This window comes from Alexandromys fortis, unplaced genomic scaffold (assembly GCF_014885135.2).
Source record: "Alexandromys fortis isolate MF-2015 unplaced genomic scaffold, M_Fortis_MF-2015_v1.1 scaffold_11, whole genome shotgun sequence".
NCBI classification, from domain to species: Eukaryota; Metazoa; Chordata; class Mammalia; order Rodentia; family Cricetidae; genus Alexandromys; species Alexandromys fortis.
The window spans coordinates 3,999,223-4,017,958 of record NW_026067912.1 but is presented as its reverse complement, the minus strand read 5'-3'; the positions used below and the strand labels follow the sequence as shown (position 1 = coordinate 4,017,958).

Below are 18,736 nucleotides of genomic sequence, written 5' to 3'. Positions count from 1 at the left end.
TAAAAAGAAACAAGAAATATCTGTTATGTCTGCACTTCCATAAGCTAAAAAGACAAAAGATATGCCTTTAAGGATTAGTGCATTTGAAGAAAGGTAAAAGAAAATTTTTGAGTAGTAATTAAAAAGGGATTTGAAAGAGTTGGGAAGTGAAGAATAACTATCCAAATGGCCAGGCTGCTTCCTCCCTTTAGGTGAGTCCCCTGGTTCCAATGTGAGAGTTTGTCTTTGGTCGGTCTTTTTGTCTTTCCATATTTGATTCCTTCAAAGCCATTGCTAATTGTCCAATTAGCAAATGAAGATTCTGACTTCATCCCTCCAAATTACACAGTCATTCCTTGAGTTCAAGGCCAAAGCCAGAGCCTTCTGACTCCTGCTCTATTCCTTCCTCTACCCATACGCAGAAACACATCATCCCAAATTGTAGAAAATGCCACAGGGTGGGGCTGCAGAGATGGCTAAGCAGCTAAGAGCGCTTGCTGCTCATAGAGGACCAGAGCTCTGTCCCCGGCACACAACAAGCCGCCTGTGCCTCCAGATGCAGGGGATCTGACATCTCCTTTGACCTCTGTGGGCACCTGTACCCACATGCACACAAAAATAAGAATGAAATAAATCTTTGATCAAATTAAAGAAATAAAAACCATAGGGAATCACAGCCAACTCAACGCAGAGGCAATAAATGGGCCTGAAAGTGCTATTATACAATTTAAAAAGGAAGATTTCAAGTCAGTTTTCATTAAAATTTTAATTTCTCCCAACACACATACATTGTGGGGTGTGTGTGTGTGTGTGTGTGTGTGTGAGTGAGTGTGTAAAACACTTTTTTCAGTAATGGTGTATATCGATTGTACATGGCTGGATTTTTTTTTTAACCTAACAAACTATCGAGACCATTCTCTGTGCTGCTGTGAGGTCTCCTAATAAGAGCTGTGTTCTCAAACCGTGACAAAGCAGGGATGCTGTGAGCCTGTGTTCTGGGTCGCTACATCTCTAACTTGGGGGTGAATGCAGAGCTGTTTCTGCTCTGGCATTATCTCGGTTCACAACATGGGATGGGAGCTAGGATACGTCAAGAAAGCTTATTAAGGACTAGTGCTTCTCACAGACATGCAGGAGAAGGGACCCACAGATGCCTCTGTATGACAACTGCAGACTTTATTATTTCCTTTCCGTCTTATGCAAGAACAGAACAGCAGGAAGCACACATGATCATATCTTTCCCCTTCTTTAATTCTCACTCTGAATGGAATGCTCTTCTCCTAAATTTTTATATGAATATTTTTTTCTGTCTCATCGGACCCATTCTATATGTCTTTTGGCATTTCACAGTTCTAGCATGACAGGCTTTGTATTTGCCTAATAATAGGTGTCCACACTGCCAAGGACACAAAGAAAAAAACTGGAAACTTTTAGGCAACATTGAGGTAGACACCATGATGATTCCCTGCCCCTTGCTTAGCCTCACAAATCACAGGATCCCAGAACCAGGCAGTAGAGATTCCTTTTTTATACATTTTCATTTTAACTTATTTTGCCCAAGATGGTCTCAAATTCCTGGGCTCAAAAAACCCTTCAAGCGAGTATAAATTTGCTGGAGGACCCTCAGCTGATGGCAGCGGGCTGGATGTACTAACCCCAAACGGTTTCCCGAACCTAGGCTATGGTCAGTGCTCTGCCCTGGCTGGCAATTCCAAAAGCAAGTTCTAAGTTCTTCCCTGAGCAATAGGGAAAGTGGTTAAGGAATTAAGTAAGACTCACTGTATATAGCATGGCTAGTACAGGCAATGATACGTTCTCTCTATGAATAGCTAAGAGAGGCACAGAGTAGCCAAGGACCTTGGATTGGTAAAACACCGTCTTTGGTAATTATTCAGGAGGGGGCTGGACTGTAAGTCTGACAAGGTAGGTTTGCAACTATGCAGTTTGGCTTGCTAATATTCATTGTGTGGTTACTCCTTTTATCCTTTTTAATCTCCTGAAAATACATAAAATTATTACCAGGCTGTTCCCAAAATCAAATAACACAATGTTTTGCTAACCTCAAGATCCCTTCCAGTATAAATCAAGCACACCCAGGCCCAGATCTCCATCTCAACTCTACTCCAGATGAGTTTATTTGACACTTAGCAAGTAGAATGAACTGGAATCATAGCCATCCCTTTCATTAAAATAAGGACAATTCTGGTTCATTACAAATTCTAAGCAACAGACTAGTATATATTTTAAGTGACCTTTCTAAAGAAAAGCTGTTTTCTTATTTTACATCATGTATTAAAAAAATGTGTTTTATAAAATATTGAACTTTCTCCCCTGAGACTCTACCACATGTTGTCTAGGGATGTGAACTTAATAATTTCTAGTGACTCTAGATGCAGGCCAGACTGAGAATCTCTCTAGACAGACCACTGACATCCCCTGCTTCCCCACTAAAACAGTACCCATGTGGCCCAGATACGCACTTGAAGCCTTGACTGAATGGAGAGATTTGTGCTACTCAAAAGTTGCTTATAAGAGCTGAAGAGATGGCTCCATGGTTAAGAACACTTACTGCCCTTGTAGAGGACCCAGGTTCAGTTCCCAGCATCCGTATGAACACTCACAGCTGCCTGTAACTCCTGCTCCTGGAAACCTAATGCCCTCTGACCACCGCGGGCACAACACGCATGGTATGCATACATATATGCGGGCAAAACACTTATGCACTTAAGATTAAATAAATATTTTTTAAGATGCTCACTGGCCTCTGATCCTGTGCTGGCTGTCGTCAGGTTCTAAAAGATCACCCTAGAGGCCAGGTAGTTCTCTAGAGGTCTACCTTTTCTACCCGTCTTGGTGCCTTCTTCTACCTCTGTCTAGCATCTAGTCTGGCATAAGCATCTCTAGGAACCCCACCCTTCTCTACCTTCCCTTTGAAACTGAGTCAGGGCTTGCCTCAGAAACTCCCAGGCTACCAGGACTTGGCAGCAGTCTACCAGCCCTTCAAGGGCCAGCTATTGGTATCCCTGGCCCTTGAGTGCAAACCAAATAAAGCAAGAATCAATAGTAGCAACAACAATCAAACCTGGGTTTGTTTGTTATTTTTTTCTTTAGTTACCAAACACAAAGCAGCATCAGTGATTATCTCCTAATGGCCTGCTATAAAACTGTGGTTTTAAGGTGGGTAATATACTGATAAAATTGGCACATCCCCAGCCAATATTTAATAGCACTGACAGATGGAAAATAAAATGTCTTTCTCCCTACTCTGAAAGCAGCCAAGATTTAAGCAGAATCCAAGAGCCACCTGCGTGTTTTCCAAAAATCATCAAACCAAGTAACATCTTCCTAGTCGTGGGGTGGAGCTGCCCTGGGCCTCTCTAGGCACCTCCAACACTCACTCACTTCTGTGGGCATGTCCCCTTCCCTGACACCTCCAGAGAGAATGCAGTAGACACAACTGAAGGAGGTGCCTAGGGCAGCCTCTTTCTTAATGATTCTTCTACAAAACACTCTGACTCTTTCTACAGATTGGCAGAGCAGCCAACATATGGCTACTGCCTCTGTGGGGTTAGATAAGCGTCCTGATTTCATCAGGCAGACGCACACTCTTTCTGCAAGTAATATGACTGCATGGGGCAGTTTTGTCCTTACCCCTAGGGACCCAAATGGAAGGGAGAGAACTGTCAGAAAATTCCTTATTAGATAGCCACGGCGAATTTTCCTTCAACTTCCATGTAGCTTGCTTTAACAATCTGGGTGAATGTTTAGGCTTTCCTGGTTCTTCACCCAAACTAAATATCATCAATATTGAAACCCTGGGACAAATACAACACCGCCTTGAAAAAGGAATTCATCCTCCAGTTCCCAGCAACCAGAAAAGCCTGTTTGCATGCTATTAATACCAGCATAACATACGGTTATGTATTAAAAGGGGATCAAAGGCCACCTGGTACTGTCCTCCATCCCCACTGCCCAGAGGCCTATGTAACCTTTCCAGGGGAACCCCCCCTACACAGAAGCCAGAAGCCTCTATGGAACACAGACAGACAGACAGACAGACAGACACACACACACACACACACACACACACACACGCATGCTTTGACCAGAGAACTTTTGGACTTTGCCTTTATTCTATTTTCATGTGTGTGCCTGTGTTCATATGCAGGTGTACAAGTGTGTGTCCACATGACTGTGCATGCATATGTCTCTCTATGTGTTTGTACATGTACATGTGGAGACCCAAGGTCAGTGTCAGAAATCCTCTTCAATCACTCTTTTACCTTACTCATTGCAGTAGGGTCTGTCAATCAAACACAGAGCTCTCCATTATGACAACTCTAGTTAAGCAGCTTGCTCTGGGGGTTCCTTGTCTATCTGCTGAGACTACCCAGTGTTTACATAAGAGTTAGGGACCTGAACCGCAGTCTTCACACTTTCAGAGAAAGCACGTTAACCACTGAGCCATTTCCCCAGCCCCATCTTTGCTTGTTAAAAAAAATTATTATTATTATTAATTCTTGGAGAATATTTTGTATGTGCAGGCACACATGTATAAATTCAGTAGAGAGCAACCTCATTCTTTTTAGTGGCTATTGAAACTTGTTGAATAGTTGAGCTGTCATGAGCTTCCATGTGTGTGGCAGGCTTTTTAAGGTATTTATTTTTAGAGTGCAATTGCTAAGTTGGAGTGTTGGTGCATTCCTTAGTCAATTAATTGTTTCTAACACATTATACCAGTTCTTGTGTCCCCCAGCAGCAAACCTGCTTCCTCCCTACTCTGTCCACTGTATCTGTGGTAACTGTCAGCATTTTTAAAAAATAGCTTTTCATTCATTTGGTCAGGTGATCTTTCCCCACTAGCTAACATCTGTTCAAGGTGAAAATACATAGCTAGACAGTGGGGATATGAAGTCTCATAGGGCAGTGGTCCCTGGATTCAGGGATTTACAGCCTAATGAAGAAGCAAGTGGAACACCAGTGACTACCACTGGGACAGTAGGTACAGATGTGTTAGAAGAGATAAGTAGAGGGCAGCGCCATGTTCTTTCCAGCTTCTGGAGAGCTTCCTGGTGAAGCTAGCACCTGAACTGGCCCTCAAGACAACCAGGGAAATTGAAGCAGTGCCCGTCATCCAATGAGGAGCAGGTAAAGAAGGCAAGCTGTTGCAGGAGATCTGTGGGAGCAAGGCAGAGCATTTGGAGGTGCTCACCCACAACTGGTGAAGAAAGTGCAAGTTGTAGAAGTAAGGGAGATGGAATCACAAGAGGAGCCATGCCACAAAAGGGGTTTCTAGCAAGCTAGAGGCCAAGACTCCTATGTCTGTCTACCACTGGCTTAATGGGCATCTGTATTAGGAAGCTTCCATCCCTAGTGAGTAACAGTGTGAGTTGAGTGGCTTCTTAAAACATATTCAAACCAGCCTAGACAATCAGTGAGCTCTGTGTTCAGCTAAAGCCCTGTCTCAAAAATTAAGGTAGAAAGCAATTGAGGAAGACACTCATCATCTAGGATGACCTCTGACCTCCACACATATACAAGTGTGGGCATACACACACACACACACACACACACACACACACACACACACACCACAAAGGAGAATAGCAGAATGAAGGCTGCCTACCTTCCCCAGACTTCACAGTGGGAAAACATCCCAGTCAAAAAGGAGAGGCAGTCAGTCATTGGGCTACTGTATAGTACACACTTTTGCTGTTCAAACTTTGCTCTTGAGGCAGCAGCACAAGCCCTTCCTGTGAGCTAGTTAGAAATGCAGGTGCCCGGACCCATTCGGGGCGGTCTGAATTCAAACCCAGTTTGGAAAGCACCCGTGAGACATTTAAGAGTCCAGGCTTATAGATCAGCAAGAACTAGATTCAGGATCCTGGCTCAGGCCTTGAGACCTCGGACGAATTTTTTTATTCCAATGAGCCTCTTTCACCTCATAATCAAAATGGAAAGTGACAGTAGCTGACGCAGATGATATAAATGAGGGTACTTAGCAAAGTTACCCGTTATCAGCAAAGATAATCTAAAGATAACAGCATCCCTTCCTGTGGACACTGAGCTCACACAAGATTTGTTTGCTTCAGATGACTAACAATAGAAGGAACCAGCTGAGAGCCTGGATACCACAGAGCTCTAGCGTGAAATGCCCATAAGTGGTTTCCATACATTCTATTTCTTTTCAGAGTTGCCAGGCACTGGGGAAGGAACTGCCTTTTTCTATGTATTTTGAAGGACAAGCTCCCAAATGCTCACAAACAACACAGAAAAACAGTGGGCCGGAGCACAGAGCAGCCTGAAGAAATTGGCTGGACAGACAGACACAGTGACTAAGCAAAAGTTGATTGACATCTTCTCCCAACACCTTCAGATGCCTTTCATAATACTCTGCCATGTGATCAAGTGGAAATGCAGTCAAGAACAGTTTTAACAAAGAAGTGTTAGGGGCCAATGAGGTGGTGCAGCAGGTAAAGTTGCCTGCCACCCACCCTGACGGCCTAAGTTCAATTCTTGGGAACCACATGGCGGAAGGAGAGAATTGACTTTCAGAAGTTGTCCTCTGACCTCTGCTCCCAGTACCCACACACATTCACACACACTCAAAAATTAAATAAAAATGAAAAAAAAAGCCACTCAATATCCTGCATGTCCATAATCTACAGGCACTGGGGGCACATCAGAGACAAGCCACTATCCTTATGATGCTTATACACTCGAGAGTACCTAATCAAGAAACAAGAGCCTGCTAAGCGATTCTGGCTATGTAATCGGGTGTGATCAACTCATGATGTGGAGCATCTATTTTTTTTTTTTTTCAGGAAGAGGAACACTTCCATGGTCTCTGAAACTGCTTAGAATGCGGGGTTTAATAGGCAAGCCAGTCTATTGTATCTGGCATGCCAGACATTAAAGCCTCCATCCAACTTTCACCAAGTCCCAAAGGCCTCTTCCTTCTCATGGAGGATGTATTATGTGGTATAGGCGTGAAAGAAAGTGATATTCTAGCCGGGCAGTTGTAGTGCATGTCTTCAATCCCAGCACTCAGAGGGTAGAGGCAGGCAGATCTCTGTGAGTTCGAGGCCAGCCTTGTCTACAAGAGTTAGTTCCAGGACAAGGCTTCAAAGCTACAGAGAAACCCTGTCTTGGGGGTACAGGGAGGGGAGTATAATTTAGAGTCAAACTACCAAAAATCAACTAAAGAAATACTAAATACTTCCCTCTTTAGGTGAGGCACTAAATTTTGCTAGGCATGAGTTTTCTCTTTTAAAATTCAGAGGTAACAGCACCCAGATAATATCAATATGAACAGGAGGGATACATTGAGATGGCAGGTATACAGGGAACTTATGAAACACTACATGGATAGGAGCTCTCGTTATTATGAGAAATGGGCTCCGTGTTTGGGTGGTGTTGGCTACTCTGGCTACAGAACTTTGGAAGGAGTACTAATGAAACCCCTGTGCCACAGGCCCTGGATGGAAGATGCTGCTCCTTTTATACAGGGATCTCACCCTGTCTTGCTAAGAACCAGTGATCAAATCAGTCCACATCTCCGGGCTTTTGTTAAGGCTGGATTACATTCTTCTCGACGTAGACCTGAGACAATCTGTGAGGTCCTAGACTTGGGGAGGTAGAAGACATTTCATAAATGTGAGCTACTTTTAGAAGCACAGTATTCAAATGCAGAGAAGATGGATGGCCCGTATTTCAGAGTGACAGATCAAATGGAAAGTTTGACCAAAAAAAAAGTATGAAAAATTGAGAAGTTATGGATCAGCATCAGCTCAGAAAGAAAGAAAGAAAAAGAGAAAACAGGTCACTTATCATCTCTACTCTCTCTCGAAGAGTCGGGATTCTTGGCAAAGGAGCCAGCCTGGGAGCATTTGCGAAGCAAAGCTGGCAGCACTGTTTAGTGTGGCTTGCCAGGTCAATAGCACCTTCCATCCCATAATGACCTCAGCTGTGCCTTGGCCTACTTCCCTGACTCTCCTTACGTGCTTGGTACCTGTGGGCAGTCCCAGAGTAGAACTTGCTTTTGTGGTTTGGGAGAGTTCTTTGTGAGTTAGAGAAACTCCAATGGGCAGGTGGCACTTCTGTGGGCATTATGATCTAGGAGGGGCTCTGATAGGTCGGAGAGGATTCTTGATCTAACAGGTGTGACCAGAGGCACAGAAGGAAACTGTGAGTCCTGAATGCAATAGGAATTCCCAGGGTTTGCCGAGAGAAAGTCCTGGAGATGTGCATGAGAAAGAATGTAGATGCAAGAGGAGCTGATGATGTGAGCAGCGGAGGTCTAGAGATCTTTGTGCAAGTCAAAAGTTGCAGGAAGAAAGTGGTGCCTTAGGTAGGTGGATGTGCACGTGAAGAGTGAAAAGAAGAGCAGAAAGGTGGGGATACTGGTCTAAAGTGGGTGCATAAAATACAAAGTTGAGAGTTGAAGGATCCAAGCCAGACTTGACGCAAGAGGAATAGGGACAAGTCGGAGGAGATGCTATATAGGAAGAAATGCCAATGCCTGGCAGCTGAGGGTTCCATGGAGCTGATTTACAGTGAGAACTGGAATAAAAACATGAGCAATGATGCACCCAGTGGAAGGGAGGAATGTGTTGGATGCAAGATAGCAGGGAAGATGGAGTTATCACTATCCTAGACATGCAGAGCCTGCTGGGAAAGACCTCCCTTCCCAGTCCCTCCAGGAAAAGATCTCACTTGGGCTTTTTTCCTTCCAGGAAAAAGATGTGACTCCAGATAAAAATCTCCTGAGCAAGGTGAGGGAGGCTGCCCTGTGGCTGGAGACCTCCGACAGCAGACTTGCCCAGCCTTCCCAATCCACCACGGCCTCCATCGCTGACTTCTTCCTTGCCCTAACTATCTGCAACTCTGTCATGGTGTCCACGACCACTGAGCCCAGGAAAAGGGTAAGAACAGATGATGGTTGGGAATGGGGGCAAGGGAAAGAGAAAAGTGGAAAGGCAAATAGGAAAAGATTTGATTCCGAAAGACATGACCCTTCGGGGCCAACCATGCGTCATCAGCCCACCTCTGCGAAACCCAGATCAGCCATGTGATCTTCCTAGGGCCGTTCCCCTCTTTGTCAATTAAAGGGAAAAAGTTACACACCAGTTGTTTGTGTGACTTCCAACCTATCACATGTAAGGCAGACAATGAGCAAATATTTATTGAGTCGTTGGCTGTGTGCCAGGTCCCATGCTAAATATTTTACCTACATAACTTCTAATCCTTACCACCCTGAAACTTAGTGTGGGATATTTTCGGATTTAACGAGCAGAGTCTGAGGTTTTGCTACCTAAGGAGGTATGATTAATATAGAACTATCTGTGTGGCTCTATTATGGTTCCTAATAATACCATATCATACCTGCATCTGTTTCTGTATGGGGGTTAAAATTAATTAGCTTGTGTGTTATGTTCTTTTCTTAGAAATAATAAGGGCATGTGGTCATCTTTATGGAGTTAAATAATAAGTCTATCAAGGGTAGTTGGGTCTTCAGTAATCCACAGACCCATCCTACAAGTCACTGATAAGGATAATGACTTGGTGTAACTTGTGATTATAAAACAGGATTCAATATACTATACCTTCCTCTCATTATGCCCAAGTTTCAAACCACTCAGAAACATCACCTCCTGATCAAGCATTTTCAGTGGCACATAGGAGACAGGAAGCATTATCTGAACAAGTAGCTATTTTTGAGAAGAACTATTTTGGAAAAGCTAGCATCCAACTTCAGTTTTCAAGCTAATGAGAAGGCACATAGCTCCAAGCGAATGACTGGACCCGGATTCAGAGTTTTGGCTCTATTACCAAGACACTGGGCTACCATGGCAAACTTATCCATCCTCTGGGTGCCTGGGTTTCACACCCATATTGATGGTAGCCCTTTGAACTTCAGGGAAGATTGAAGGTGACAATTCACACGAACAGAAAGCAGCTCACCATACAACAATCTGTGAGAGAGTGTGTACTCTTGAGTGTCTCATTTTAATTTCCTTTAATTCTTTCCAGCATGACCATAGGGGATGCTCAGAAACTAGGGGACTGGGAGCACTGGCCATACCTAGAACGTCAGGCCTAGAAGGACCCATCTGAGTTATCACCCTCTTTCTACGAGTGGGTAGGCTGAGGTTCACAGAACACACGGGTCTTGTCTCTGACTGCAGAAAACCCAAGTGATCCACTGATTGCAAAATGGCCTTCATATTCTGTGAAAGACATCCGGAGTGCTCAGAGTGACTTTGTCCTTTCCTCGTTCAACCACAGGTTACCACTCCGCCCTCCAACAAGGCTCTGGGTTCATCCTTGGAAAAGATCCAACATCTGTTCCAGAGGCTGAAGATTTTGAGCCTCAGCCAATCGTTCTCCTCCACCGCCCCCTCTGACCCAGATCTAGGAGAGAGCCTGGGGCCCAACATGTCCACCACAGACTCAGACGACAAAGATGACGTATCTGTGTGTAGTGGAGACTGCTCTACAGATGGTGGCTACAGGAGCAGCACATGGGAGCAGGGTGACACCCTGGGGTCCGTGTCAGGGGCTTCTCTGGAGGAGGGGCTGGAGGCCCCAGCTCTCAGCCTAGATGAACCTGAGCTCTGTTATGAGGCCGAGAGCCCTGACGAGGCAGCTCTGGTGCACGCGGCCCGTGCCTATAGTTTCACCCTGGTGTCTAGGACACCTGAGCAGGTTACTGTGCGTCTGCCCCAGGGCATCTCCCTCACCTTTGAGCTCCTCTTCACCCTGGGATTTGACTCTGTCCGGAAGAGAATGTCAGTAGTGGTGAGGCACCCACTGACGGGTGAGATCATCGTCTACACCAAGGGTGCTGACTCCGTTATCATGGACCTGCTAGAAGATCCATCCTGTGGTGAGTCCGCCCGCCTTGTCAGGCCCAGGGACACAGGTGCTATAGTCCCAGAGGCAGTGTGGAATGGTGAGGAAGAGCCAGGGTTACAAGTCCAGCATGTACCAGGAGGATCCTGGGCCCATGAGACTCTCAAAACAAGTCCTTAGAACACACTGAATGTTCCATCACCTTGACCTAGAGAATTGGGGTGTTCATTAGTGCATTCAAGACTTTATGAAGATACCACTTTGCCTTCACTTTTCCCAGTTTTCAGATTTCCACCCTCCTTATGCTATTCGTTATCCAAATCCACACCCCGTGCCTTTCTACCCAAACACCCATGAGTCCTACTGTAGAGCACACCACGGTCGCTCAAGTGTCTCTCTTCATTATCGCGTTCCCCAGTGCCCACCCCCTCACACTGGGATAGATTTTCATAAACTTGCCCAGAGCCAGGAAAATGTTCCAAAGTCCCTATGTGTCAGCGTCCAATTTCAGAGAAGCGTGAATTAGTGAGCAGCCGCATCCTGGTTGCTAACAAGTAGAAGGCAGTGATAGGGTTATGATTCTCCCAGGATAGCAGATCCTAGCCAAGCTTCAGAATTGCCCAGGCAGCCCAGAGCCTCCTGCATTATCAGCTGTGGATCACGGCCAAGAGGTTCATGGGGACTGATTAGTGCTTAGAATGAGAAGGGAGCTAATTAGCTCGCTTCATCCCTAGACTCTGGCAGACAAGTGAATTCAGGGCTTCTGAGTCAAGGAAGCCATAGTACTCTGTCTCTGGGCAACAGAGACTCGCTATCCTGGAGACGTTTGTTTATTCCTTCCTCGGTTGATTGCAAAATGGGTTAGGGATCCTGCCAATAAAAAAAAAAAAACACAGTCAATGTTACTGCATTAAGAAAGAAGCGAAGCTTTGAAAGGGCGAGGCAAAACCACATCAAGTGTAGTGTACTTGGGATGTTTGAGCATTCAGTTGGACTCTGAGGTTCCTAGCAACCTGGGGGGGGGGGGGGAAAAAAACCCAGGGACTCACAGGTGGTGAGCTTCGCAAAGGATGTTTTTGAAGATAAAACATTGTAAATAGTGTTCAACCGGGCATTGTATGCTTTAAGACGGTGCTTATTTTGAACAATGAGACAATAATATTTGAAAGGATGTTTATACTGTATGAAATAGACTGATTGGACTTCCTTATTCTTAGTGGAGATCACTGTTAGAAATTACGTTTTTACCTTTGCATTGTACAAAGGAAGAAGTGGGGTGTTCAAATTCTATTCGCTACCCAGGATCCCTCTAAAACCTCTGTCCAGCAGCAGTAAGGGATTCTGGAGGCTACATTGCTCAGATTTACAGTGCTGTGGTAGATGAGTGAGGCCTGCCATCGGTCCTGTCCCTCTCAAGCTAGCACAGCCTGAAAATACTCTTCCTGTCTAAAAGAGAAAAAAAATACAAATGACTTCAGGAAGAAATGCGCTATGTGAAACTTTAACACAGGGACTTTGAACAAGGCATCGAGGTATTTTTTTTTTTACCCTAAAGTTACAGAAAATGCAAAAGCTATTTTTTTTCTTCTAACACCGTCCCTCATATTGAGAGAAAGCCTAAGTCAGCAAAGCGAATGTGCTGAAGAACCCTGCTAATGAGATCCAGGTTTGCAGCTGTCTTGAGGCTGAGCTTGACAAGAATTAAAGTAGATGACAGAAAGGATGATGGATTGTCTGAGTTGCCAGAGAAGAGTTTGCAAAGTTGGTTGGCTCTGCAGGCAAGATGGGCAACTAAAATCACACCTTGGGTAACAAGGAAGGCTGAAACTTCCAGCCCAGCCCCCGGCCCTCCCCGAAGGATAGCTTTGTTTTAACTCTGTAGGTAGTTCTCTTGTAAGGAGATGTATTGGGACAATTTCTTAGATCACCTCCCTTTCTTAAGTAGCCCTTTTCCCTGGCCAGGCTTTTGAAGAAGAACCATAAGGAGCAGACAGTGTAGGGACTCTTAAAATTATCATTCTCCAGGGCAGTCTGTCATCACAAGACCTCCTAGAGAGGGCTGGGAATGGGGAGCTTTTCCCTTAAGGCTGGTGTGGTGACCTGGGAAGGTTCTAGGGAGTTGAGGGCAAAGCTTGCTGAACAGTGGTCCATGGCTTTATGGGAAACAATAACTCTTTGACAGTGAGTGATACTGATGTGGAGAAGAAGCTGAAAAGAATCCAAGCCCGGACCCAGAAACATCTGGACTTGTATGCAAGAGATGGCCTTCGAACCCTGTGCATTGCTAAGAAGGTAAGGTTAGATCCCTGCGAGCATGCTCCAGATGTCAGCAATGGCTGAATAACCTTCGCCCCGTTTTGTGTGTGTGAATATGTGTGTATGTGGTGTGTGTGTTTTTTTTTTTTTTTTTTTTTTGTTTTTTTGTGTTTTTGTTTTTGTGTGTGTGTGTGTGTGGTATGTATGTGGTAGGGGGAGGGTTGTGGGAATGGTATGTATAGTGTGTGTGTATGTGGGAATGTTGTGTGGGGGGGGGAGTGTGTGTATGTGTGTTCACATGAAAAACTCTAGCTTTCTGGTTTCTGTTGAGAATCTGAGTCTTCATGGAACCACACAGATCCATATAACTATGTAGCAGCTGATCTTTGTGATGAGGGCCACAGGGATGTATTCTGCTGTTCTGCTCTTGCCTCCAGTCCCCATCACTAGCCATTGTTTTATTCTTGCCCCCAGATGTACCCATAAAGGTTACCCACTCTTGCTCTCAGATACTTGGCTTTGCAGGCCCTGGGAAACAGGGGCCTTTGAACTACAGAGCCAGGTCATCTGATGAGGAGTGTGCTGTCTAGTAGGAACCCCATGATGCACATTTCAAGGTGCTACAAGTAGTTTCTCCTCTTCACACTCCCAGAGCTGCTCATACAGTTCAAGGTGCTTAGTACAGAACAGAGATTAAACGTACTCATTTTAAAACCAGCCATCTGGTGCCCATCTCACCACCTTCTGAAGTGTCTTTAGGACAACAGCTTATAACGTCCTCTAGGTACTATCATTATACCCTTACCATTGTCTGCTTTCCATAAGTCTCTGTCTATTTTGTCTTCTGTTATAGACTGTACATTTCTCAAATGTAGAAGACCTTCCTATGGTCAGGCTGAGTGGTGCATGCCTTTAATCCTAGCACTCAGGACAATAGATCTCTATGAATTCCAAGCCAGCCGAGGCTACTTCCTGAGAGCCTGTCTCAAAACAAACAAGCAAACAAGACATGTGTCTCTTGATTTTCCCTATAGTGCCATACAGAGGGACTCGGTGAATATTTGGTGCTTATGTAAAAGAATTATTCATAAAAGAGAATGCAGACATATAAACATGGTAGTCCAAAAGTGTCATGGCCCTCCAAAGGAGAAAGACAGCATGCCTGATGGATTCTACGAGCTGTGGAAAATATTGCTATGGTTACCTTTCCAGCCTCGTGTCTGACCCTTCCATTTTGCTGGCCTCCTCCATCAGCTTTTACATTAACCAATCAGGAATGGGATCAAGGCCATAGCCTTTGCACTTGTTCCTCCTTGTGATTCCCAGGATTTGTTCCTTTTAAAATATTTTTTATTAATTTCTTGAGCATTTCAAAGAGTGTATTTTGATCATATTCACACACCCCCAACTCGTCACCTTAGCTTCTCCAGAAACTGTCCTATCTCCCTACCCCCAAAAAATGCTACATCCTCTTTTGTTATACAATAACCCATCAGCTCTAATTTATGCTGTCCAATATTCCAGGCACAGGCTCTCTACCATCGCACAGACTGCTTGCGTCTTACCTTGCATGCTCCCTGTCAAGAAAACCTTACTATCCAACAGCAGCCAACAACCCCAACAGACTCTATAGCATCATCCTTTTTGTTGCCTGGATGATACTCCTTGAAATGATCTATCCTTTTAAATCGCTTACCTGACTAAAATATCTCACCCTCCACCAGCATATAACCTGGGGCATCCTGAGATCTTGCCTTTGTCGTTCATCTCCAGAGCCCTTTAGGGTCTCAGCAGATGTTTGGTGGTCATGGAATGCAAGGATTAATCTTTCATCACTGTATGCATTTTCAAAATATCATGATGGAGAATTCTACCCCCAATTCTGTGAGGTTCAAGGCGGCATGCAGGAGACCCAGCACCTCAGAAAGAAGGAGAACTCCATTTGCATATCCACTCAAGGTTACTAATAATTCTCTTCCTGTTTCATAGGTTGTAAATGAAGAGGACTTCCAGAGGTGGGCCAGTTTCCGGCGGGAGGCAGAGGCATCCCTGGACAACAGAGAGGAGCTCCTGATGGAGACAGCCCAGCACCTGGAGAATCACCTCACCCTACTCGGTAGCTGAAAATAAGGCGTTGCTACATAAGAAAGAAAGAAAGAAAAGAAATAAAGAAAGAAAGAAAGAAAGAAAGAAAGAAAGAAAGAAAGAAAGAAAGAAAGAAAGAAAGGGGAAGGGTAAACATTAGGAAAGGAGCTCTTAGCCAGGACTCAGATACTGCTACAATTTGGCCCCAATTAAGAGCCATCTCTGGGTGTCTGCAGGTATTTGGCATAATTGGGATGTGTCTGCAACCAGCCTGACTTCCTGGGGATATCCTGAGAGCCTTCCCAGACTTCCTGCTGTAAGAAGCTTATGGGTTTGGCTTCTTCCTCAACAGCAAACTCCTTTTCATATTCAAATGTTTGTTGCATGCCTACTATGTGCACCGTGTAGCATGCTAGGCTTTACAGCTCCGGAGAGAAATGCTGACCACACCTCCACCTTCCCACAGTTCAGAATCTAGCTGACACAGTTAGGCAAGTCATGTCCTCACCAGCCAGTGACAAGATCTGGGCCAGAAGATTTAGAGATGGAAGACAAACGCGAAATAGGAGGTTTTAACCTCACGCTAGTTCCAAGAGGGTCTGGAAAGGCTGCTAATTGGAAACAATGATATGCTATTCAGGAAAAAGAGGAGGGTGTTCATGACAGAATGAAGGAACCAAATGAAAGGCAGGAAGAGATGTCTGAGAAGAGGTGGAAATACAGAGATCTGTTTTAGCTGGATCACAGAATACAGCGGAGAACTGACAGGAGGTAAAAGAGGCCAGAGGAGGCCAATTTATGATATGCCGTGTAAATCATATGCTAAACATTTACAGGGTATCTTAGAAAAATCACCAGAGCTACCACCATATATGGAGTAGATTGATGAATAAGGAGAAAGATGAGAAGCGCTCAGGCTGGGTCAGAGATGGACTGGATATCTGTAGGAAGAATAGCATCCCAAGCTGAAATTTGGAAACTTTGCTTAGGAAGATGAATCTCCTGCCCAGGGAAAGATGCCCATGTCTTAATCCCTCTGAGGTCACTGGGGTGGAAGAGCAGCAGCAGGAAGGGATTTGGGTACAGGGGATCTTTCCCAACCCCCTCTAGAAAGACACGCAAGAAAGAATCAGGGATGTGTACTGGCCATTGAGCTGAAAACCATCTTTCATTGCTATAAGATGGTGAGGCCTTCACATCTAAAGTGTAGCAGCAAGATTAGTTGAAGAGCCTTCAAACAGAAGAAGAGATTCTTACTCTCTGGCACTTTCAGCCTCTTGTTCTTTGTCCTGCCTGCAAAAGCCTGTGCATGTTGCCTCGTGAGCCCTACACACTTCTAAAGCTGGATGTATGAATTGTTCTTACAAGAACCAGAAGGTAGCTAGTCCAGAATTTTCTACCTGCCAGGCAAGGCAGCCATCCCATGTGGGATTCCCGCCACTCTTTCACATCCTGGACATGTCTTTAGCTTCAAGGTGGCAACAAGTCTCGGCTTCAAAAAACGTTCATCAGCTGGATCTGGCGAGGAAGTCACTCATGGGAGTTAGTCAGCTCCCCTTCCTGGAAGAGGCATTTGCCGTCTTTCCCTTTCATTTTCCCTTTCACACAAATAAATGTGTCTTTCCTTGTCCCTCCCTCACACAGCCTGGCTGCGCTATAAATCAACTTCAGCAGCTCACCTAGCAGGCTAAACCTCACAGAAATGATACTTAAGTCATCCCTGTTCCTGTTCATCGAGTTGTTTGCCTGTATATTTGTATCTGAAATACAAAACAGGCACCTTTGACGAGAGATGGGCCTTTTTTGTTACCTCAAGGTGGCTGAGAAATGTGACTTGGTGGCAGATTTCCTGTGATCATCAAAAATGTTCCCTGGCCTTCACACTAAGTCTCAAAACATGAGCTGATTTCTCAATAGGCAGCCAATGTAACTGCTTTGCCAACTTTTTAACCACTCTGATTATTGAACAAAACAAAGCCGTGGCTTCGACTCTAAGTGAAATGGTTAGCCATTCGTCTACGGCCTGAAATGAATCCTATTTTAAATGCAGGTGGAGTTTTGCTTAAGCACTTAGCAACTCTTTAATATCTGGGTATGAATTCATCAGAGTTGAGGCAAAGATTGAGAACATCCACAAATGATGGCACCTGCATGTCTAATTCTCTCCAAAAATAGTACCAAAAAAAAAAAAAAAAACCACTGAGTCCCCACTACATCTGCTGTGTTCCGCTGCAGAGCAAAGGTTCCTGCCCCATCTCTTTCACACCCATTGGCCTGTGTCCTATAGGCCACCACCAGGTCTCCTCTGCACTCTTTCCCAGCCTCTAAGAACCTCTCATCCAGCCTCTCCCATCTCCCATCCACTCTCATCCCCAAAGGAAGTCAGGACAGGACCCTGGAGGCAGCAGCCGTTGCAGAGACCATGGAGGGGAGCTGCTTACTGGCTTGTTTCCCGTGGCTTGCTCAGCCCACCTTCTTATAGAACCCAAGAACAGCAGCCCCAGGATGGCGCCACCCATAGGTGGTGGGACCTCCTATATCTATCACTAATTAAAAAATGCCATACAGGCCTACCTACAACCCAATCTTATGGAAGCATTTTCTCAGACAGGGTTCCCTTCTCTCAAATGACTTTAGATTATGTTAAGTTGATGTAAAATTAGTCAGCATAGTAATCATCTTTATCCAGCTCGTGGCTGTATGTATCCTGGGTACACAGACTAATACAAAGAAGATATTTGATAAAAACTGATTGTCTGTGTAGTGCTTTGAGAAAGTAAGTAGCCGTGTATTTACCGTAACTGAGCTCCCAACCATCTTTGAACTTTCCAGGAGCCACTGGGATTGAGGACCGACTCCAGGAAGGAGTTCCAGACACCATCGCTGCACTACGGGAGGCTGGAATCCAGCTCTGGGTTTTGACAGGAGATAAACAGGAGACCGCAGTCAATATCGCATATTCCTGCAAACTGCTGGATCAGACTGACACCGTGTACTCCATTAACACAGAGAATCAGGTAAGGACAAAAAGGGACTCAATGTTCAAATACTCAGCAGCCCCTCAGCCAACTTTCTGGATCCTGGATCTAGAGGATCCAAGGAAGGATCCAGAAAACATTCAACCCCATATGCAATAACCCATCCACTTACATCATAGCTAACTGGTTATTTGGCTGCAGCTGCTTATCCAGAAACTTCTAGTCTCCCTACTTTACAGGTAAGGACACTGAAAGCCACCAGGTTCATTTTCTTGCCCAACAGCTTCCCCCTGCTAGTCTAGGAAACCCCGAGTCTAGAATTCTGCTCTCTTGCCAGGCTAGTGCAAGTCACATATGCCACACAGTTGACTCAGTTTTTTTTTTGTCACTGTCTTGTCAGTTAAAATTAACCTGCCTATTGAAAAGTCCCACTTCAACTGAAAGTATTCAGAGTTTAAATTTTCAGCACCAATCTGTGTGTCGTGCAGCAGAACTCTAAGGGGATAAAGAGTTCAGCTGGTGCTTTTGATGGGCTTGGGGAGAGAGAGAGAGAGAGAGAGAGAGAGAGAGAGAGAGAGAGAGAG

The 18,736-nt window shown here is 44.9% G+C and overlaps 1 protein-coding gene across 2 annotated transcripts in view; it reads left to right on the top strand.

Annotated features, from left to right (window-relative positions):
* Atp10b (ATPase phospholipid transporting 10B (putative)) overlaps positions 1-18,736 on the top strand; it is a 271,382-nt gene that overhangs the window by 225,853 nt on the left and 26,793 nt on the right. For both annotated transcript variants that reach the window (XM_050138627.1, XM_050138628.1), the window contains 5 exons: positions 8,715-8,903; positions 10,267-10,867; positions 13,016-13,125; positions 15,079-15,205; positions 18,007-18,191. In XM_050138627.1, coding sequence (XP_049994584.1) covers positions 8,715-8,903; positions 10,267-10,867; positions 13,016-13,125; positions 15,079-15,205; positions 18,007-18,191 — 1,212 coding nt within the window. The remainder of the gene's footprint in view (positions 1-8,714; positions 8,904-10,266; positions 10,868-13,015; positions 13,126-15,078; positions 15,206-18,006; positions 18,192-18,736) is intronic.